General features: G+C 40.1%; 3 protein-coding genes across 3 annotated transcripts in view; 2 read left to right on the top strand and 1 right to left on the bottom strand.

Moving 5' to 3' along the window:
* Positions 1-23,340, bottom strand: part of cfap46 (cilia and flagella associated protein 46) — a 76,439-nt gene extending 53,099 nt beyond the window's left edge. The window contains exons 1-16 of the mRNA XM_085428865.1: positions 23,138-23,340; positions 22,943-23,064; positions 20,621-20,752; positions 20,236-20,300; positions 19,183-19,347; positions 9,450-9,573; positions 8,714-8,808; positions 7,712-7,867; positions 7,427-7,526; positions 6,114-6,212; positions 5,498-5,688; positions 3,520-3,745; positions 3,134-3,251; positions 1,092-1,221; positions 422-540; positions 102-217 (exon numbers count right to left, since the gene is read on the bottom strand). Of these exons, the coding sequence (XP_085284991.1) occupies positions 102-217; positions 422-540; positions 1,092-1,221; positions 3,134-3,251; positions 3,520-3,745; positions 5,498-5,688; positions 6,114-6,212; positions 7,427-7,526; positions 7,712-7,867; positions 8,714-8,808; positions 9,450-9,573; positions 19,183-19,347; positions 20,236-20,300; positions 20,621-20,752; positions 22,943-23,064; positions 23,138-23,186 (2,007 nt within the window). The 5' untranslated portion in view covers positions 23,187-23,340. The remainder of the gene's footprint in view (positions 1-101; positions 218-421; positions 541-1,091; positions 1,222-3,133; positions 3,252-3,519; positions 3,746-5,497; positions 5,689-6,113; positions 6,213-7,426; positions 7,527-7,711; positions 7,868-8,713; positions 8,809-9,449; positions 9,574-19,182; positions 19,348-20,235; positions 20,301-20,620; positions 20,753-22,942; positions 23,065-23,137) is intronic.
* Positions 10,975-17,048, top strand: LOC146656029 (uncharacterized). The gene is made up of 7 exons (XM_085427628.1): positions 10,975-11,103; positions 11,843-11,902; positions 12,643-12,775; positions 14,015-14,232; positions 14,334-15,410; positions 15,521-15,689; positions 16,206-17,048. The coding sequence occupies exons 4-7, from the start codon at positions 14,022-14,024 to the stop codon at positions 16,330-16,332; spliced, it is 1,584 nt and encodes a 527-aa protein (XP_085283754.1). The 5' UTR covers positions 10,975-11,103; positions 11,843-11,902; positions 12,643-12,775; positions 14,015-14,021; the 3' UTR covers positions 16,333-17,048.
* Positions 11,100-12,773, top strand: LOC146656030 (uncharacterized). Its single transcript, XM_085428812.1, has 2 exons — positions 11,100-12,316; positions 12,711-12,773. Exons 1-2 carry the CDS (start codon positions 11,234-11,236, stop codon positions 12,771-12,773), a joined length of 1,146 nt encoding a protein of 381 aa, XP_085284938.1. The 5' UTR covers positions 11,100-11,233.
* Position 23,341: the final 1 nt, after the last annotated feature.

The following is a 23,341-nucleotide window of genomic DNA, read 5'->3' as shown; positions in this document are numbered from 1 at the left end:
TAATACTGGAGTTATAAGAAACCTGTTGGAGTGTGTTGGTTCCATCTGTAGGAACACAGGAGCTGAAGAGTGGCTGTGTGTATTAGTTAGTAAGAACAAACCTCAGCACTAATGAAGCGAATTTCAGCTAAAAGGCGCAGCAGGTGCACAAAGCTTTGACTTTCACTGGAACCGTGAAGACACTGTACACAGCTTTCCCCCTCTGAGTAGTTGCGCGCTGGAGAGAATTAGCAAAATATGTTATGTGAATAATCAGTGACAGATCTCCTGCTCTTTTTGTATTTAGCAATAGCACAAAAACCTAAACTATAGCCATAGGAGTATAAGCCTGACTTCTCATTACTATTCTGTATTCTGAAACTCAGTATTAGAAATATTTCTGTTATTTTAGTGTTACTCTTAAGATCATTCATCATCTTACTGTCAGTCTTCTTCCATCTCCCGTCATCATAAAGCAAACAGAATCCACAAGCAGCTCGGCACACATCCCAAACTTCATGCTTCCTGGCTGTCTTTGCTAATGTTGCCCACAGCCTCACTCTGAAACAGCCACGAAATAAAGATAAATTACAGATAAGTACTTTTTGAAAAGGTTAAGGTTGGGACAAGGGTACAGCTACGTGTTGTATATGATCGAATATTGTTTGTTTGCAGGGTCATGAATAATAAAAATCTGCTCTCAAGTTGTGATGGTTCTGCTGTCTCCTGAGCATTAAGTCTGCCATTAGTGACGTGCACATCTCTTTAACGGTAATGACAGGGGCAGACATGAGGAAATCAGCTATGCACTTTGAATAGGGATATTAAATGGAAGGGTGCAGAGTTATAGTCGCACAACAACTTTAACAGCAGAGAGGACCAATAGATCAAACATTCATTAGTATCTAATATTCGGTAAAAGCAAGAAGTAATAAATTCAACAAGCCATAAAAGTCTGATTATATAGGCAATTTTCCAACTGGGTTTCTGGGAGGTGTGACAACTAAAACTAACCGCTGAGAAAACTTTACACTGGTAGGATCATTTTGCTTACATTCATACATCAAAAGCACATGCGCAAAATTAATAGACTTGCATTTGCAAACACGCACATCTCTGTATGATCTGTATCGCTGCCCTGTTTGTCCAGGTGTCCTTCCACCCTCTGTATGGATGTAGAGTGATGCTGAGCCTTTGCAGCGAGCTGAGTCACTGGTCCAGATCCAAGACCGCCTGCGGGAACTAGACAAATGTTGAAACACTGCATAAGTCGAACCTGATTAATACCGGAAAAGCTTTTCTATCCCCCCCCCCCCCCCCCCCCTTTTATTAGTAATGAAAATTATAGGTATGAATAAAAGGCATATTTATTCTAATGTACAAATTCTCAGGCTTACATGGCTTCAGAAGATCAGCATAGAAATTGTGACAAAGCTGCACAACTATCTGTTTTATGCAACATCCATGTAAGCAAAAGGAAACACAACTTAGGGCACTGAAGAGAAAACGGCCTATTTCCATTGCTAACTCTTTCAAACAGGAGCGCTGCTGAGCCCAATGTAATCAGATTAGATGGCAGCATATTCCAAATTTTTACTGAAAAGCATCTGCACCAACACAAATATGGGACTGAATTATGAATACACTGACTGTGTGTAGAGCGGCAAAATACGCAAGTGCCGGTGTGCTCACTTTGAAAGTTCAAACACACACACACACACACACACACACACACACACACACACACACACACACACACACACACACACACACACACACACACACACACTTCTCACTGATGAACATCTTAGGAACTATAAAAAAAATTGTGGCACCATGGTGCACTTAATTAATTCTTGTAGTCCCAAGGGTTACTTTACGTGCTGGCTTTGAAGCTCACAACACAATGATTAAGTGGCTTCAACTAGGGCATGCTTAAGGTTCATGGACAAAAACAAGAGGTGCCTCTAGGGACCAAAGCTTTTAACCCGTGCCTGCAGTAGGAGCCCTTTGACAAGCTGTCAGTTTTTCCCCGGGTCATTAGGACTGCTGAATGTTCATTTGATGCTATGAAGCAAGGAGCCTTGAACAAGTGCGAGATCAAAGGCTCCCCCCAAGCTCTGGCCCTTCTGCTCCGTGATTCATCGCACACTGTCGATGTGGCTTTCACTGTTAGCAAAACTAGAACACACTCTCGAAGCAGTTTTTTTTCTGAGAAATTGCACACCACTGAGCAACAAAAGCTCAATGTGACCCCGGGAAGTATCTCTGAAGATTGTGGGTTAAATTTAAATGCAACACATCAGTGCACATCAGTGTAGGTCTGTGACATCCAATCAGCCTGCATGCAACAACTGCCAACTTTACTTATGACTAAACAATTGCGGCATGAGTTTGCATTCCAGGTGTGTTCTACAAATGTAGGAGGGCTCTGTCAGCACAAATCAGTGGGGTTTATCTAAGATCAAGTTGCTCACAAAGACATTCTGCTATGAAGCATTAGTACATATGTATGTTACAGTTCCAGATATGATTATACAATAATTTATATGGTCTCCTGGTCCTAGGCCATATGACTCACTAACAGAAGTAAGATTGCCACAGTGAACCCTTACCATGCATCCATGGCCAATTTAGAATCGCCCGCCCATGTTAAACCATGTTAAGTTTAATCTGGATGTTTTGAGAAATAGTACCTGACGCTCACACAGGCACAGGTAGAAAATGCAAACTCCACACAAAAAGCCTGGAGCCATCTTGCTGTGAGATGACATCACTAGCCACTGTCACCTTACTGTACATCACTGTCACATTTCTATGACAGAATAAATAGCAAAGATAGTAGCAGAACTGTAACTTCCAGGTGAAAAAGAAATACTGTCTAATTTCGGTTTCATTTATGCTCCAAAATAACTGTCCCAAAGGTATAGCTGAACAATATAACTTGCTTCTTCTTCTAGGCTAACCTGTCCTTCAAGCATGTATGCTGTCATTTTATGAAGTATTAACAACGTGCGTTATTCCTGGTGTAGATAAAAGAACTTCATTTCATTTGGACGTCTGTTTCAAGAGAACATCTTATTGCAAATCCAACATAAGAAAAAGTCTTAGTTTGGCTTTGTGAAAAGTGAAAGTAAGAAAGAGAATTCTGTACTTTTTGAAGTGTCATCTGCATCCAGGACCATCTGAAAATCATCAGGGGCCAAAAGAAGGCCCACAGCGACCAGGACGGGTCGAAAGTCTGTCTTATCTTGGGGCGGCATGTCTCTTGCCTGAGAAAGACATGGAAGAAGGGAATTAACTTGTAGACTAGACAGACTCTTAAAGCCCTTCAGCAACCACATTCAAGCAAAGCATATATTTTAAAAGTAAACTTATTTGAGCATATTATTAAAGCTCTAACACACCATACCCCGAAAGGTCAGGTATGTTTTAACTCAAAGTTCTTTAGCTTAACTAAAAACTCTTGTTTTCAGCAGCCTACTCTAAATGCGTTTTTGTTTGGTGTGTAATGTTACACAGTACAGATGGACAAGAAACCTGCTGCATAAGCATAGCAGCTTTATCCTCAATGCGGGAAGGGGTTTGGTAGAGGGTCTGCCTAAGCTGCAGGAGGCGGAAAGCTGAAGACAGGCGTTCTTGTTGTGTCCCATTGTCCAGCAGCATGGCTTTCTGAAAGTGAGTCAAAGAAGCCTCAAGGCGCCCCTCCTCCTCTTCAGTCACTGCCAGCTCTGAGTGGACTTGACAGCGCAGCTCCAACAACATACTGGAATAGTAACACACAATTAGTATGACTTAATACAGTCATGTAAAAAAGCAAAAGTAAACCCTTTCTAAATTCTGAGGTTCTACATATCAGAATGTAATAAAGTGGCTCTCAGCAGATTTTAAAATATGGAAAATACAGGTTCAGATGCACAACAACAACACATGATATGTTACATTGTGTCATTTTCTTTTAACACTAATGAATGAAGATAAAAATTAAGAAGCAGTTTGTAAAAAAACTCAGTACTGCCTTACTCTTTCCTTTCCAAGAATTAAGAGGGTGAGTAGCAGCTAGGTGCTGCTAATCAAATGCACTTGATTAATAAACCATCAGCAAGTGTGAGCACCTTACTAAAAGCAGAAGTTTTATCATTTTGTATGTCTGGAACATTCAGGTTTGTGCTAACAAAATGCCAAAGAGGAAAGGTATCAGGAATGATCTTAAAGCAGCAATTTTTCAGGGTGGGACGACTTATGAGGCCATTTCTAAACAACTCAAAGTCCATCATTCTACACGAAGCAGCTCACAGCAGCATGGTGATGAGAGGCCATGGGAAGTCCAATGAGAGTGCAGCATGCCAGTGAATGACTTTTGACAGGGTACTAAATATATTAGAGTTACCTAGGCAACTGTAGCCAGGAATTTCCACTAGTGATCAAATGGTAAATGACCTGTATTTATATAGCGCTTTACTAGTCCCTAAGGACCCCAAAGCACTTTACATATCCAATCATCCACCCATTCACACACTGGTGATGGCAAGCTACATTGTAGCCACAGCCACCCTGGGGCGCACTGACAGAGGCGAGGCTGCCGGACACTGGCGTCACCGGGCCCTCTGACCACCACCAGTAGGCAACGGGTGGAGTGTCTTGCCCAAGGACACAACGACCGAGACTGTCCAAGCTGGGGCTCGAACCGGCAACCTTCCGATTACAAAGCGAACTCCCAACTCTTGAGCCACGATCTCCCCATCAACCACCAGGTCACTAATGTTGTGCAACAGGCGAATTGCTTCCTGCGCGCACATAGCTTCAGCTCGAAGTTGATCTCACCAGAGATGTCTGGTGATTATGCACAGTGCCACAGCTGATGAAAATCAAACAGAGCATATCAGAGCAATCACCTCAAACCTCACAACCTTTAAGCACAGTGGAGGAGGGGTGACAATTTATGCTTCTTTTGTAGTCCCATAACCTGGGCACTTTGGAGTCCCTGAGTCTACCATGTAGAGGGAGGGTCAAATGTGACACCATCTGTCCAGTAACTAAAGCTTAGACCACACTAGGTCATGCAACAGGACAGTGATCCTAAGCACACCAACTACCCAACAGAATGACTGAAAAAGAAAAGAATAAAGGTGCTGCAACGACTCAGTCATGACCCAATTCCAGAGCTCAACCCAAATGAAATACTGTGGCAGGACCTTAAGAGAGGTGTGCATTTATTTGTAATTTAAGGCCTTTTTATTATTATGTAATCTTAGAACTGACGGATTATGTACTTTTTTATCACCAGTATATATTGTGGAAGTAAGGAAATGTATAGGTCTGTGTAAACTCTGTGTGATTATTATTCTGAGCAAATAATGACTTTCTCATATCAAATCATGGCTAGACTGGAAGTTTCTAAGAGGGCAACACTCAGCTAAACATATTCAGTGAAACATGAGTACAATAACGAAAAGCAGCCCGAAAAGCTCCAGGACATGCACACAAGGCCATGATGATTATGTAAAAAGATGAAAACCTTTGTGTCTCTTCCAGTGCCTGAGCGACCCTGAGCAGAGGTGTCTTGATGCATTTTCTGAGGTTGTGCTGCAAGAGGGGCAGGCACAAGTTCCACTGTGTAGCGCACACTGCCTGCACAGCCTGAGGGCCCCCCTCCCTCGCTGCAGTCTGCAGCCACTGATCCAGCTTGCCTATCTCTTTCAGCCGGGCCTGTGGGATAACAACTACAGATTGAGAATCTCTCCTGTCGCAACGACGGCACAACACTTCCATCACTTGGCAAGCAAATTTGGATTAAAGTGGGCTGAATATGTTGTATGTGCCAGTTCTTAAATGTGACAGTTTTCACAGTAGTGTATAATGAGATTACATGATCCTACTTTCCAACATTGTTTTTTCTCATTACAGGGGAAAAAACTGCAGAACTTATATTAGGATGATTATAATTCAAAATCTTGACTTGTAGTTAGTCAGAGATACCTATTCAAGTCAGATCTCTGAATTTAATGACAATAAGCAAGCCATTTTACTGTAAAAAAAATTATTAAATGAAGCATCTGCTAATGGATCTGCTGCTTTCACTCTAACATGAGGGTAAAACATATGGATGATAATTCAAACATATGGCCAAGCACCTCTACACTAGCTTTGGAATAGTCATTCATCTTCATTTCTTTCTTCAGGAGGTTGATTTCACCTTGGACACATTCCATTACTAAGCGTTGGCTAACACTCTAGAAAGACAAAAATAACACATGTGAGGTCAGGAATCAGAGGATGGGCTGAAAAATGTACAAATTTGTATCACCAGATTTTATACGGCAGAAGATCCTCCATATGCAGCATCATTAATTATGTTGTCATTCCACATAATTCACTCATACATACAAAACATACAAAGCATAAAAAAGAGATTGTATAAGTGAAATGTAGGGTCTATAAAAAATCATCTGATTTCAAAAGGTTAGAATTTTTAAACTTAAAAAAAAATTATCATTTTGAATGAACACAGAAGCTTGTGGTAAATTCTAAAAGATATGGGTAAAGGTAAAGTTTCACATACAAAACTTGTACAGTGCTCACAAATGCTCAGTGTGTCTTACTTTTGCACGAATCTGCTCTTTCTGACAGTAGGAATCTCAGTCGCTGCTGGTGAACGGCTGCGGATTTAAATACACCCTGATACACCCTGTATGTTCTATATTGCTCAAAGAAAAATGCAGCATCTCTGTAACTTTTATTAATAAGCCAGATATTCCCAAAGTCTGGGCGTGGCCTCCTGGTATATCAGAAAAAGTTTACAGCCTTGCGAACACGGGTTCAGATTTGGGCAAAAGAAAAAGTTCACATTTCTAAATAGGCAGTGACAGACTTACAGTAATTTTGAGAATGCTAAGTTACTGTAAGTCAAACGCAATTAATCTCACGTATTGTCAAGGGCCTGTTTTTATTATTAACCTTTACTAGAATAGCTTTGCATGATTCACAGCTCAAAATAATCCTTATTTATTCTGTGCTTTCCCATCAATTTGTCCACTGTCTGAAACAAACTGCTTTAGTTCCCATCCTCCCTTATTTCTTCTGATTGGCGGCTCCTTATAAACAGAAGGTTTAAACAGTTTGGGGGTACTGCTTCTGTGGTCACAAAAATTAGGGATATGTGCTCTCACTGACATCACAGGGAGCCAAGAGTAGAAACAGCAGAGCAGTGAGAGCAGTCTAAAGCCTGAGTCCCGGTTTAAAGTGATTAACTGTACGTATGCTAACCTCATTATTTAAACGTTACATAAGAGCACTCACCATTGTACCTATGACAAAAAATAAGGAAAGGCATAATAGGTCACAGTTAATGTCAAACCCATGCATAAATTTGCATATTTGTAAACTGTGTGCAGTTACATCTTCTGCCCCTACTGCCCGAGGTTTTAAGAGAATATCGGACACTCACAGCTTCTCCCGACGACTTTAGCTCTTTCAGACAGTCGGCAGCTACTTTCTGATGCTTCACTTGCAAGGCCAGCAGAGCCAACTCCAGGAGGAAGGCAACTCTGCAAATCCCAGATAAAACATAATTTATACAATTCACAATCCTTCAGTACAGTAATCTGAGACATGTACTGCCCCTGGGATAGCCATGTGTGGGTTTATGGTAGAGAGAGGTTTAGGAAGAGAACAGGGAGCAATAAAAGGTAATCTCGCAGGAGATTTGATCAGGACACTTTAGGTCACAGACCTGTCAGATGGCTGGATGGGTGTTGAGCTCTGAAGAGGACTGGAGTTCAGAGGTGTAGCAGGCTCTTTGCTACAGTCCACCAAGAGATGGAAAATCTCCTCAAGCCTAGTAGAATTCTCTTTTGTCAGCATGTCCTTGTTAAGTCCTCCCAACCTGCTACAACATCAGGAAAACTCTCTTTACATTAATGTACATGCATGTGAGCATCCAGAATTAAACTGATACTTTCATTTGCCCTTTAACAGACTCACACAAAACAGTGCATAAACCTTAGGCTAAATAACCTATATGGTGCTGACGACGGCCGAGTCTGACTTAGTCATGCTGTCACACTGAAATGAGGAGCCATAAGGAGCTGTGACATGTCGAGTACATGCCTGCAGAAATGGGCTGGGGGATGGGACTGTACAAGAATACGCCACACCAGCAGACATGGTACTGTACTACAAATGTGTTCAGGCCAGCAGAAAAACATGGCTGCCACAGGATGCGCTGAGAGCCAATGGATGATGGACCCGCTGACCTTTGTCTCCCAGTTTTTAAATGTATCTGGAGGCATAAAAATTTTAATATAAAAAAACCCCACAATAAAATCCTCACTCTAAGCGCTACATCTTAAGATAACATTGCAAAGAATAAAATAAAGACATACGCAGGTTAGAAACACGGAATACTAGATTTAAAATTTTTAGACCTTTAAACAAGATCATAACTGATCAGGTTTAGGACTCAACCTGCCTCTATTGTTAGAAGCATTGTAAAAACAATAAACATGCAGTCAATCAGAAAAGCCTGCTTTCAAACAGTTTAAGTTCCAAAGCAAGCATTTCTGGAGCAGATCAAGTGCTTCTTTTTGGTGACACCGTACATCTTGTTTTTCCTAGCGACAGATAAAAATGCAAACGACTTTCATCCTGACAGCACAAAAACGACACTTTCAGCAAAACAAACCCTCCAGCAAAAAAAAGCAAACATTTATATGAATGTAACTCAGAAACTTACTTTTTTAATTCCTGCATTTTGTAAATGACTGCTAACGTAGTGCATTCCCTGCTTGTTTCCAGGAGGACATCACTGTCTGACAGCTGGTGTCGCACCTAAGAAGAGTGAAGTCGGAAGTTATGCTTTATTATCAGGTTATGACAGGGTTGAATTTTATGATTAATGTCAAGATCAAGGAGTTTAGCGAGCTATTGTTATGCATGTAGTGCAAATAAGACTCCTGAAGACATCTGAATGGTGTATTTTCATATTATAAGACTTGTATAAAGATACAATTAAAGTTTAAATAGCATTCGTTCTGAGGTCTGATACATGGCAATCTTAATGCCCCCAAGGGTGAATCAGAAGCTCAACCATGAAACATGAGCCAATCATGTTGCTGTGTTGAGTAGGTATCAACACGCTTATTGTTTTTTTTTGTGTTACTGCATCTATAATGTCTACTCTAATTAATGCTTTGTTAACTGCTCTGTCGGGACAAGCCAGAGATCTGGACACGTGTTGAATTGGACACGGACAGGAGAAGTACAGCTCTAAACTTTATTTGGGGCAATGTCACAAACCTTTAAGGTAGTTTTACAGAACTTTAATAAATTTATTAGACCACTTCTGTGTAGATATATCAATATCTACTTAAAAAGTATTCACCTAAAAAGTAGATATTGAGGATATATTTAGTTATTACTGAATGTATAAGCAACCAAAAACTGCCATGAAAGCAACATGCTGTGTTTACCAATAAAGTAAAGAGTCCTGGGTAAAGTTTTGGAGTATGCGACTTGATGAATTCTTCTGTAACTTTTGCAAAACTTGTTGCATCCTCAACCTTCTTTGAGTCCACAAGACATTTGATCAGGTGCCTGAGCAGAAACAGAGACAGAGAGCAAACATGTGGGCATGTGTCAGTGCTATTAGCCAAGTGCTCAGTTTTTCTATGCTACTGAACATTCAATGTAATTAATATGCCAACAATCAAATAACAGCCTTTCTTTTCTGAAGCTTGTCATGTTCACACTTGTGTGGCATGAGCTATCTGATATTACTGTGCTGGTGTTGTTACTACAACATAAGTCATGTTATTCAAGGACTATCTTAGGGAAAAAGACAGCAGTGGGTGAAGGTGCCTTTAGGGCGTTCTGGCAGAAAAGCTTTCTGACAAAAACACTCTAAAGTAGAAAGGCTTTCAGAAGTCAGGGCTACAAAGTTAATGTGAGGAGCAGGTTGGTGGTGGATGTATGGATCCGCTTCACCTGACAGACTGGGTAGTTTGTTCTGTGTAAAACCAAAAGTCAATGTTCACTTTTATTTTCTTGTACTCAGTTCAAGAATATTTCTATTATTTCAGTTTAAGTTTGGTTTGGTTTAGGAAAGGACTGTGGTCTGGGTTGAAACTGCACTGTAAAAAAGGGCAGTGAAATTGACATAAAAACCATGTAAAACCCCTACAGAAATGTATAGTAAACCCCAAAACACAACTTTCCTGTTTCGATCACAGTGAATTATTGTAAACCTTTAAACAGAATGTTCCTGTTATATTTACAACATGAATGTGTGATTATAATCAAATTTATTGGTTAAAACTACAAATACTGTGAATAAAAACAGTGAAACACCGTAATACTCATAACCAAACAATCATGTTAATTTGACATGCAAATACTGTAAAAATCACAGTTTTAGTCAGTTTTTCTTAAAAACACATGACCTATAAGTCACTTTACAACTGCATGGATGTACTGGGCCTACTTTTAACATGATTCATGAAATGATGCAAAGTCATGGATAGGACTAATAAAAATGTTTTCACAGAAGATGTCATTGTGAACCTGAGAGGTTGCCTCTCCATTTATAGGCTATATAAAAATATACAATTAAAATTGTTTACATCATGTTTTTTTCTTAAATCATTCGGGCTATTTGCAGCCTATTGTAGGGTAACCAATAAGAAATTATTATTTAACGACTAAGTAATGCTTCTGTCATAATGCTTGTATTCTTTATGTTTCTTTTAATTGCAATGTGATACTTAGACTAGAATACTTTTTTGGGTTAGGTCAGCAATGTCTCATTATTACAGGCTAAACAAACTTACAGTGCCTCCCATAGGATCTCTATGGTGCCTCATCTCCACAGAGCTGTAAGCTACTTCAGGCCACTCACGTTGCACTGAGCGCGCCTAATTTTGAATGTGCATCTGAAGCTCGTCTCTGATTGGATAATGACGTGAGGGCGGGAGGAGAAGAGCGCCTAGTTCACGAACTTAGCTAACGAGCCAGCACTAGAGAAGAAAACGTCGAACTTTCAGCAACTACCTTGTTAGGACAAATTACAAACATACGATTTCAAGTGTTTTTTGAGGATCTGTGTTTGTTCGTCAGAAAGTCTGCACGGTAAGTTCAATATCTTGGCGACGTTTTTTCGAGATAAAAGCACCAGTTGATATTTAGACCAATGCTCATAACCTAGGGCTAGCATGCTAGTTCAGCTGAAAAGCACAGGCAAACTTTTGAAATACTAAAAATGATCATCTGCGTCTTTTGTAAAAAGGTATTGGTCACATTAAGAGGCTATGTAGTACATTGCAGAGTGCATAAGAATGAGCCTTGTTGTATTTTTAAATGTGTTGGCGCCAATTGCAGCCAAACATTCACCACGTACTCTGCTTTCAAGGGGCATTTTTATCGTGTGCACAATGCACCTGCACTTCAAGCTACTCCTAAAGCTCTTGTTGCAGATTTAAAATGTGCGGTTTCATTATGTGCCCGCCATTTTCAAACAGTGAAAGAGCTAGTGTCTCACTTAAACGATCATATTGCAGAGGGCAGGTCTGTGTCATGTCCAGTAAGTGGTTGTAAGCATATGTTTACAAAAAAGTCATCATTTACTTCTCACATGTGTAGGAAGCATAAAGCTTGTTCTCCAGATGGTATTGATGACATGTACAAGGAATCTCGTCCTCAGCCCCCAAATGACAGTACAGAATATTCAGAAAACACACATGAAACCATGGCATCTGCTAGTTCAGCCAGTGATATGCCAGAGAAGGATAGTCATTCTTATCTCAGAAACATGTGTCTCTTTTACCTTAAACTGCAAGGACAGCTGCTAATTCCTGCCTCTACTATACAGAGTATTGCTGAGGAAATGCAGAATGTGCACGAATTGGGTCAAGCCTACACAATTAATAAGGTAAGTTGTTTACTAAAAAATGAAATGAACCTATCAGATGAAGCAGTCACTAAAATCTGTGACTGCATTAAAGAGTCAGATTTGTTCTCTGCTTGCCATCAGGGACAACTAGGAACAACACACACCAGAAATCAAACATTCAAAAAAATGTTTAAATACACAGAACCCAAGAAAGTGCCATTGGGAATGGATGAAAACATGACAGAAAAATGTGCTTACTACATACCAGTTGGAGAAACCCTGAAGAGCTTTTTAGAGTCACAGTTATGGAGGAATACACAGTCACAACAGTTTGGGGGTCCTGATGTAGAAATTTTTAAGGATTTATATGATGGCAAAATTTTCAAATGTCACCAGTTCTTTAATGAAAACCCTGAAAGCCTCAAACTGATTTTGTACCAAGATTCATTTGAGGTAGTGAATCCCCTGGGTTCTGCTAAAAAGACGCACAAACTTCTTGCAGTCTATCTGTCATTAGCAAATTTACCCATTCATTTGCGTTCAAATACAGATAACATGTTTTTAGTCTTGTTGTGTGTTGAGAATGACTTCAAGCGTTTTGGAATAGCCAAAGTTTTCTCAGAGTTGTTGGCAGATCTGAAATCTTTGGAGACAGATGGAATAGATGTAGATGGAGAAACTGTAAAAGGGGGTCTTTACTGTATTGCTGGGGACAACTTGGGTTCTCATTGCATAGGAGGGTTTACAGAAAACTTCAGCTGCTCTCAATATTTTTGCAGGTACTGTGAAGTAACACGAAGTGAGTTTTATGCTGATCCGAATGCCTGTGGTCCTCCACGCACTCCAGAGACATATGACGCGGCTGTTGCTGATCTCCAGTCTGAAACTATCCAAGACGTCAGAGGAATAAAGGTAAACTCCATCTTCAATACCCTTCAGTCTTTTCACGTTTCCCAGCCTGGTCTCCCACCTTGTCTAGGTCATGACCTCTTTGAAGGAGTTGTGTCATATGATCTAGCACTGTACCTGAAGAACATTATAAAAAATAAAAAATGGTTCACATACTCCCTTTTAAACAGACGCATTAAACAGTTTAAATATAAAGGATCCGAAGCACTTACAAAGCCATGTACTGTCAAACCTGACGGATCCAAATTATCAGGGCAAGCCGTTCAAAACTGGAACCTTTTGAGATTGCTGCCAGTTTTGATTGGTGACAAAGTACAAAACCATGAGGATGAAGTATGGCAGTTAGCTCTCCAGTTGAAAGACATTGTGGATCTTATTTGTGCTCAGAGCATTTCCTTGTCCCAGATAGCATTCGCTGACATTTTGATCCAAGAATATTTGGAGATGAGAGAGATGTTGTTTCCTGGAATTAAACTAAAACCCAAGCACCACTATTTGCGCCATTATTCAGCACTGTTGTTGAAATTTGGTCCATTGATGAGGTTATGGACGCTTAGGTTTGAATGTAAACACAGTTACTTCAAAAGATGTGCCAGACACTTGAAAAGCTTCAAAAATATTTGTCAAACTTTGTCAACACGTCATCAGATGTATCAGGCTTATCTTTTAGCAGGGCAAGAATGCCGTGAACTGCTGCAAGTCAAGGAGAGCTGTGCGTTTTATCCCAACCTCTACAGTGACACTATTCAGCATGCGGTCAGGGAGTTAGCTTTTTCAGAAAGCAATACCACAGTTACCACAGACATTCAGTACAAGGGCACTGCATATAAAAAGGGACAGTTTCTTGTGTACAGAAATGACGAGTGTATGGAGTTTGGTGAACTTCTACTCATCTTGATTCAAAATGACACATCTGTGTATGTTCTAATGGATATCCACAAAGGCATCTTCCTCTCAGAATACCATCTGTATTCTGTGACAAAGGACAGTCTTGGGTTACAGTGTATCAATATTAATGACCTGCCTGATTTCTATCCTTTGGTATCATACATTCTTCAAGAATACAGAGTCATTCCACTAAAGCATAGTATTGTGGCAAAATAATGTCCAACTAATAGCTCACTTCTCACTGTAAATAGTTTAACATTAATATAAGTGTCACGTAATCCACACCCTGCTCCATCAAGTGTATGAACTGTATGTGATTTTCTATTTTGTTTGGATGTGGCATTTCTTCTTCAGTGCAAGTATGAGTGACTCAGAGCGAACCTTCCTAGATGTCGCCATCACGGAAGTCCTACCAGAACTTCAAGCTGTGAACAAAAACATCCTGGAGGAGCACTTGCAGTCCATTGGAGTTGAGACAAGTGATGATCTACGCTTCGTAACGGAGGCAGATTTGATGACAGCATTAAGACCTGTACAAGCAAGAAAGCTTCTTTCTGCTTGGAAACAGAAATGTAAGTAAAAACAACAAACAACTATTCAAACTCAAAAGCAGAGATGGTCATGAACAGACATACAGTGTGAATCATAATTGTATTTGTTTTGTAATTTAAAGACCAAACTCCAGAGAACAGCTCGCTATCATCTGTGGAAGCCTCATCAACCCAGTCGCTGTCATTGCTCTCACTTTCACCCCAAAGTCTATCGTCGACCTCTTCCAGCAGCCCAGGATGTGACACACAATGGGATGACAACTTTGAAATTCCATGGAGTAAACTTCCTGCAGAAGTGATGCATTTTCTTGAGAGGGGGAAAAGGCCTCGCCCAAAACTGAGGAGGCAAATGGTCCGGATTGTTGTGACTGAGATGATGGAAAAATGCCCTCATGTAGGTAGAAAACATTCAATTGACGTTGCAAGAAAAATGGTGGCAAAATATCCCAATTCTCTGCAAGATTTAATAGAGGGTGAGATTGTTGGCGCAGGCTACCTTTCACTTGTCAAACAGTTGCAGAACAGAATTGAAAATGTAAGGCACACTTCAACACCCAAAATAAGAAAAAGAAAACATCAGACTGACTCAGACCACACAGACGAGATCCCTGTAGAAGAAAGAGCAGCCATGCAGGATACATACGGGTGCATTAAATGGAATGTAGAATTTCTGCCTCTTGAAGAAACTCCAGAGAGCCAACAGCAAAAGATGGAAAAACTCAAGGTGATGTTCCAGCAAGCTGACACCAATCCAGAAGAGGTAAAAAGTCTAATGAAGTCCACTTACTACACACAACGTCTGCATGTCAATCAGGGGAAAAGTATCAAATGCCTTAGGGAGGAGTGGCCGTTTTGGTTTGATGAACTTGGCATGTCTGTCCACTTCAAGGAACTTACTGGGATTGACCTCAAAGAGACATTCACACGTAATTTGGATTTGAAGGGGAAAAGGCTACTGGACTACTTGACCACAGTTGCTGTCAGCAAAAGCAAGGTGTTCCTTCAGACTTATGCAAGGCTTCAGAGGATGCGGGGACCGCAGAGTGGCTGCTCAGATGATGTGAAAGAGATGGTCCTGCTTCTGCTCAGCTACTTTGAAGAGAAGGAGGAGTCCATGCTTCTCTGTGTTGAAGATACATGTCTGGCAGATGAGGTACAACTGGAGCAAGTGCCTCTGACACCCACTATTATCGTGTGTGGTAAGTCTGTTTCATAGCTCTCTTTTTTTTTTTTTTTAAGTGCACTTTTTATAGAATGTCATGTGACTGCCGTGTTTATTGATATAACCTGTTAAATAATTTGTTCACAGGACAGTCCTGCTATTCCTCAAGAAGATACATGCTGAGTGTTGATCGGAACCTCGTCAGCACAAACATATCCTCCTTCATTTCTGCACTGTGCCTCATGTTCGGGAGCTACTACAATTTCAACATCCATTATCCATCTGAGCTGGCTTCCACTTTAGAGTTTCTTCAGAGGTGAACAAATATGGCTTTGTTATTTCTCATAACTGAGACTCTGGGATCTGGAGTCTGGCTTTGATGTGGTTCGAGTCCAGGTCTGGCTCTGAGTCTCGGTCGGCTTTGGAGCCGGTTTCAGTTGTTTTTTTTCTGTTTTTTGTTGTTGTTGTTTTTGTTTGTTTGTTTTTTTTTAAATACATTAACAGTCTGAATCCGGGTCCAAGCCTGGCCGAGACTCAGGGCTAGACCAAGCGTCAACTGACGTCTGACTACCTATAACCTTTGCTTTGGATTTTAACAATGCTAAAGTGTGACATATCACTGCAGAAGACACTCGTGAAGGGTGCCAATACTTTTGACCATGCATTGTTCACTTCCCCACAGCATTTTGGTTATACTTTGTCTTGAACGTGGTCATGGCCATGACTGTGTATATATATGTATATACTTAATTTTTACTTACTTTGTACGTGTATTTTAACTGATCAATTATAAAAATGCTTAATAAACTTTTATATGATTGTTATTCTACAGGTGTTTCTTCTCCATAAACCCAGAAAAAGGAACCAAAGTAGAGAACAAAAACTCAAAGCGTCGTCTCAGTGTGAACCCTCGAGTCCTCACCCTGATTCAGGATCTCGCCGACCACGAGTGGCGCTAAGCCTAAATCTTGACTCTCTGTGGACTGTTAGTTTTACTTTGTTAATTTTGTTCCACAGTGTGTACTGGAACCTTTTACTGGTCGAATGCATGAAGCCAATTCATGAAGATGTTCTTTCTTTGTAGGAATGTTCTTTATTTACATAAGAAAAGAAAAAAACAACATGCTGCTACTGCAGTGTTTCTAGACCACATGTATAGGTTTGTTTCACCACGTGGTTTTGCTGATGTTTTCTGACCAGGGCCATGGTTGTGGTGACAGCAGGGTGCGTGTTGCGTTGCACGGTGATTATGATCATTTTTGACACAATATGTGTTTTTTGTTTTAAAGTCTTAACAGGTTAGTTAACTTTTTCTGGTGGAGGGTCTAACAAATGCTTGTTTCATGAACATGGTTCTTGCTTTGCAGGAATGTTCCACAGCTTTTATAGCCTATATTTTGATTGAATTGTGTAGTTGCTGTGTGCCTTGCATATTGTGTTAGTTGGAAAAATGGATCCATTTGCTGTCATTTTGCTAATGTGGCTGCAAAATAAATTTCCCAAAAGTGATATTTTCCTCTCTTGTGTTTTCTCAAGATGTATTTTTGCATGTTTGGGTGTAGGCGTAGCAGTAAGAAATTTGCTGGGTTATGGTTAAAATTTTACATTAAAACATATAATATTCAGCATAGATTTTATGTATAATTTACAGAGCAGCTCCATTTAATATGCACAGTTTCACTGTAGTTCTACCATTTTAAATTAGTTCTTTGTACGATATTTCCCTGTTAATTTTGCAGTTTATGGATCCACAAAAAGCATTTATTACTTGTAAAAGATATGGGAAATAGTGTATTTATATATCACATCTATGTGTGAAATTAACTTTTTCCTGTAGATTTAACAGTTTTAATCTGAGATTCATTCACTGTAAATCAATTTACAAGTTGCATCTGTAAAGCGTTTTTACAGGAAGTCCCTGGTAACCCCAGCTGCCAGGGTTTTCCTGTAAAAACAGCACGTTTTTTTTACAGTGTGTGCTCGTCTGTGGATGCACACAAAACACTAGTCACAACTACAATGTGACATTGATTGTCCTGAGGCAACATATATAAATATATATATGTATATATTTATCCCACCACAGGGATATCAGACAATGCTTGCCTCCATGGTCAATATGTAGCTTGGGTTTTAGACTTCCTGTCATACTAATACTAATATTAATGTACATAATATAGCAACATAATGAGCCAAATTTACTAAAGGGAGCAAAATAGCATGCAAGTGCAATCACCAAATAGGCCAAATTATGGGCGTGGTTAGTTTTATGGGTGATTTTTAAACACAGACACAGTCAGTTCATTTTTGAGAATTAAATTTTAGTGCAATTGTCAGTAAATTGTGTGGCAGACATTTGTCAATCAGTTTGCATGCTTGATTTAAATGTTCTTCTTCCTAATGTTTTACCTGAAGAAACAAATTTCCAAGAATACAAACTGTTATGGAAATGTTAACAATAACCTGCAACACACCCAGTGAGCTTGATTTGAAGTGGGTTTAATTAACACATTGCAATGTGGAGAGAGCATCCCAGTGAAACACCAGGATCATCTCTGAATTTTGGCCACCGCCCTTACATCTTATATGCAGAGACACAGACAAAGAACATTCCACAAATGTGGAGGGGGGCTATACCTTCTCCCTCACAGAGAGAATTATGACCTTGTTTTCTGCTTGGCCATCACCTAAGGATTTACATCCCTGATAAGCAGAAGGAGTCCCACTATCTGTTTAACGTCTCCCATCACAATGGCCTCACTGTGTTAACATTCTACATGCATGCAAACTAGTGACAGGGGTACTCTTAATATAGTAAAGTGAGAAAGTGATATTACTATAACTAATGTGATATGATTAAATATGTGATTAATACATGAGAGAAGAAATTTGCCTCCACAAAGCACAACAGGATTAGTTACAAAAATCTCTGAGTTCCCACCTCACACGCAGTCTGGTCATCATGCTCCCTTTGTAAGTGCCAACAGTACTTTTTTTCCACACCAAACCCCAGTTTGCACTGGTGCAACGCATTAGTAAATCTGGACTAATGAGTCTTTAACTTATACAAATCAACCCATATATGGGTAAATGCAATCCATACAGCTGTGATGGAACATTTCACAACCAATGGTAAACTGGACATATTTTTCGTATTCTTATAATAGATGTAATGTAGCACGCCATGCTAATCTCATTATATTTATCATTGGGGCGACCGTGGCTCAGGGGGTTGGGAAGCGCATCTGTAACCAGAAGGTCGGCGTTCGATTCCTGGGCTCTCTGTCCTGGTCGTTGTGTCCTTGGGCAAGACACTTTACCCTCCCGCCTACTGGTGTTGGCCAGAGGGGCCGATGGCGCGATATGGCAGCCTCGCTTCTGTCAGTCTGCCCCAGGGCAGCTGTGGCTACAACTGTAGCTTGCCTCCACCACTGTGTGAATGTGAGTGTGATTGAATAGTGGCATTGTAAAGCGCTTTGGGTGCCTTGAAAAGTGCTATATAAATCCAATCCATTATTATTATATCTGTCACTGACCCAACATTATATATATGAATGATACATTTTTGTCCTCTGATCAAAGATAAAACTAATATTTTTTTGAAAAATGATTAAACAGCTTGGAATAAAACAGATACTTGACTCTATAGAAGAAAAAAAGCAGCCCATTAACTGAGGCTAGATGAAGCTGTGGTCATAAATAAACTGCTGGTTAATAAGCTCAGTTCATTATCTCTATGAATTTTCAATGAGTATGAACCAAAATCACAACTGGACATATTAATGAGGTCTAAGTAAGAGAGCACTTGCATCATGAGTTCAGCCCTCCAGCTGTGGTCGTGGTCTGCCACCTCCTCCAGACTCTGCACCACCTGCCTGAGAGAGGGCACCAGGTGGACGCTCCGCCCCGGCTGCAGAAGAAGTTGCACTGTCTGGAAGTACAGCACCGAGGCATTGAACACCATAAAGTGAAGTCTGTAAGGCACAAATCAAATGCAGAAGAAAGTAAACACCGAGCAATGAATTATTTATGTGATACACTTGCAAGCCATTTTATCTCTTAGTACGACTCAATTCAAACCAAGTGTCAGCTCTCTATGAGGAAGTCCTGTGAATTCCAAATGTGTGTGGATTAACAATCGACCAATGAGCCACAGGAGAGCGGCCCGCTGAATCTTTTCGATGTGAAATAAGTGGAATTTATGAATTTAAGCTACAGTTTTAAAGAAAACTCTGTGAAGAGACTGTTTGAGCGCTCCTAATTTATTCACCAGAGTGTGTGCTGTCCATTAGTGTGGGCTGCTTGAATTAGATATGTATTCCTTTGGTGTTAATTGGAATTCCTCATTGAGTCTTTTTATTGACAGGTTATGAGTTCATTAGCAAAGAAAACCAGTGCTCATTGCTTACAAAGGCTAACCGAGTACCTCCAAACGCATCCATCAAAGCAAATAACAAGGGAACGCATCTGTCACAATTTCTATTATTGCATCGATATGTGCATCACCCGTTTCACCCTGCTCACAGATGCATCCAGTCAGCTGTTAAAATTGAGATGAAAACACATTGAAAATGTTCCGCTTGTGAATAAGGGGTCGGGGTGAAGCATGAAAAATCGTGTTATATTTGATTCTTCTTCGTAGCATATTTCTGCGCATCAGACAGAGCCTAACCTATCACAGCTAAACAACATTCCCTGGTGAGAATGTCTGGCTTTCATTACGTGTTTTACCAGCGCACCTTACCGCTGTGGCAGCAACTGCCAAATAATATCAGAGATGATCAACTGTACGCAACAGAAAATGGTCATCCATCTTTCTCGACACTGTAACAACAAAGCCGAGCATACTCGAGGTTGCATACCTTGGTTCTTGCTTTGAAATCTCAATTGCTTTCAGAAAATACACCACAGCCTCCTCAAAATCCTCCTAAAATAGAAAATGATGCAAAAAGGGGACATGAGAACCTGTCAGAACATAGAAGCATAAAAACAATGACAAACAGTTTAGCAAAAAAAAAAAAATTAAGCTGCACTCAAATGTAGCAAAGGCCAATATTTGTTTGAGACCGAAGAAGCATGGTAAAACCGCTGGAGTTTGTTTGCAAAGCTGCTGCATGTTTTTAGTGCAAATGAGTACAGTATGCCGCTACAGTAATTGCATGTGTATATATCTCTGGGGCGCAGAAACACACACACACACACACACACAACGCCCTTGAGGGTATGTGTCCAATTTACTGTCCTCACCACACTCCCAGTGGCCGGCGGAGACTTCAGCTGGCCCTGGCAGAGGTAGGCTTGACACAGAAATTGATTAGCCGGCGGATTCCCTTCAAAGTACATCTTTAGACACGCTGTGCTTATCTCCAAACAGCCCATCTGAAAACACAGAGACAGAGCGGCACAAAGGCCAGAGAGAAAAAGAAAAAAAATTCAGCCTCATCTGCAGTTAGATCGTGTAACCGGCAATTTTCCCTGTATGATGCATTATTAAAAACTATTGCGAAAGGGCTTAATGTATGGGGAGGTGCACATTTATTTTTTGCATGACAAATTAATTCCATGCTGTTTTACAAACTGCCTCCTGTTAATTGTAAAATTAATTCAAACTCAGCAGCTTTATACTCAGTGATGTGCAGCACTATCGTGGAAGATGATCATGCAGCAGAAATTTTTGTTCTGCAAGCTTTTATATGTGTTGTGAAGAACAATAAGTCAGGCTGGAAGATCACTGAATAAGTAAAACCTGACAGAAATGAGCAATGGATTAGTATGTTAGCAAATGTCTTAATACAACAAGAATATTTATGCTTCTCTGGAAAATTGAAGAACGGAACTGTACTGCGGATGAAGACTAATTCAGCATTCACTGACACTTAAGTCTTCAGGCTAAGCTGCATTTTCACAGAAAACTTGCTGCGTGATATAAAGGAGAGAGAACAAATCACATTATGGAATATCCCAGTGTTTCATTATACAAATATGTTTCCCTTGCCTTAGGACAGCTCAGCCTGTATTAGTGAATATTCATTGCTATTCCCTACTGGGAAAATAGCTCGATTAGAAGAACTAAAGTTACTGCACGAAAACAGTGACATAATGAAACGAGTCCTCCAGCAGGGAGGTCCTGCCAGCTTTTTTATTACCTTGATTTTTCTATATCAATACCTGTAGATACCATCAGCAACAAAGCACTGATGTTAATCAACAAACAACCCATCCAAATGTCTAGGACCTGCTTTATTTTGAAGCTTTAATAATTCAGGAGCTTTCACAGATGTAGCAGGCATTTACTTATAAAATGTAAGCTCCACATCTTCACAGTCAGATGCCAACCTTTTGTTCTAGGAGGCTGCTTGAAGCACCATGTCTTATGCCACAACTCAGCAGTCAGGAGCTTCTCACATCATAAAAAACGCTTCTCACAGCAGTTGAAAAGCAAGGTTGCAGGCACCTTCAGAGAATGTGTGTTCTCATTATAGTCTTTCATACAAAGAAATTCAGCCTGTCTGATTCTGATGCTGACTGTAGGTTAATACGCACACATCTAAATTTGATGTATTCACTGATCTACCAACATAAACCTGGTGAGATTTTAAGTGATATGTGCGTGCGAACAACCTGACATAGTAGTGGTGGATAAGGCCGAATGATAGATGTGGCTATACCAGGTGATAGAAACATCAGGAAGAAATAAAATGAGAAGCTCAAGAGGGATGAGAGAAGCTAGAGAAGATGTGGAAGGTTAATGCACCAGTTGTCCTTGTGGCAATTGGCGCACTTGGTACAGTGACTCCCCCAAAACTGGGTGAGAGGCTCCAACAGATACCAGCAGCGAGAACTGAGATTTCTGTCCAGAAGAGTGCAGTCCTAGGAACAGCAAAGATAATGCACTGGACCTTCAAGCTATAAGACTCTGGTAGAGGACCTGTGCTTGAAGGATAGAAGACCATTATATATTAGTAGTAATAATAGTATTTTGTATTTTGATTCAACTTGATAACCCAAAATACTTTTTTTTATTTTGAGAGAGGAACAAGAATGGAAACACATACAATGGAAACAAACAACAATGGCACAAAACATTTTTTTGTTATGTTATGTGTTATGTTTTCATCACATTTAGAAGAAGTAATGGTAGTCTGCAAAGTCATTTTAAGGTAATTTTGCCCCCTCCTGTAGCTTTTAGCCTTTCATCCAAAAATACAGATGTGTGTGCAGAAAGTACAGGGATTCATAAATTAAAATAAATACACCTATCTACAATATACGCTACGAACAATAGCTACAAACATAGCCTGTTATGAGACATAATCTAATCAACTTGGTACTCTCTGATTCTCCAGTTACGAAATAAACAAGAAGAGTAATATAATTCAGACTAATTTAGCATACACTAAAGCATAAACATGTAATACTCAATACCTAATTGATAAAATAAGATTAGCACTGCAACCATTTTTTTTCTTTTGTTTATTTCCAACTCATCACCTCGACCCTGGTGGCAAAACGATCATCAAGTGAATTCTTCATCAACAGCTTCGACAGTAACTCCTCATCCTCTCTCACCTGTAGCCCAGCTTCGGCGCACAGGACGCACCACTCCGGATCAATGCGTGGAGTTCGTCCGCCGGTTTCAACTACTGCTGCCCCCTTGATTAAATCGTAGGCTGACTGCAGAGCTCCACAGTCTGCATGTACGAAATAAACACAGTAAGCTTGTTTTCACAACTCTTCATTTACTTAACTGACTGCGCGACAAACCTTTGTTCTCTTTAGCCTTGGCTAGATGCTGGCGAATATCTAAGTCCATTTCAAAGCGTTACTTAGCTAACGTTAAAGTAATGACAATTTACTTCTTTTTATTTCATGTCCCATTTAGCTGCTACTTTCTTGAATACAGAGCAACCCATCGAAAATAGCAAATACTTTCTTGAATTGTAGTAGCCAACAGTCAGTGCTTTTAGT

The sequence above is a fragment of the Rhamphochromis longiceps genome, linkage group LG13 (assembly GCF_057381845.1).
Source record: "Rhamphochromis longiceps isolate RC_006_pf linkage group LG13, R_longiceps_female_GT1.1, whole genome shotgun sequence".
NCBI classification, from domain to species: Eukaryota; Metazoa; Chordata; class Actinopteri; order Cichliformes; family Cichlidae; genus Rhamphochromis; species Rhamphochromis longiceps.
Note: the sequence above shows the minus strand (reverse complement) of the source record. Positions and strands in the feature narration are given on the sequence as shown.

Bases quoted from the DNA above. Each gene is read 5' to 3' on its own strand.
- LOC146656029 (XM_085427628.1), top strand. From the start codon at position 14,022: ATGAGTGACTCAGAGCGAACCTTCCTAGATGTCGCCATCACGGAAGTC. The intron at 14,233-14,333 runs GTAAGTAAAAAC...TGTAATTTAAAG, and splicing joins TTCTGCTTGGAAACAGAAAT to ACCAAACTCCAGAGAACAGC. The intron at 15,690-16,205 runs GTGAACAAATAT...GTTATTCTACAG, and splicing joins ACTTTAGAGTTTCTTCAGAG to GTGTTTCTTCTCCATAAACC.
- LOC146656030 (XM_085428812.1), top strand. From the start codon at position 11,234: ATGATCATCTGCGTCTTTTGTAAAAAGGTATTGGTCACATTAAGAGGC. The intron at 12,317-12,710 runs GTAGTGAATCCC...CACGCACTCCAG, and splicing joins TGTACCAAGATTCATTTGAG to AGACATATGACGCGGCTGTT.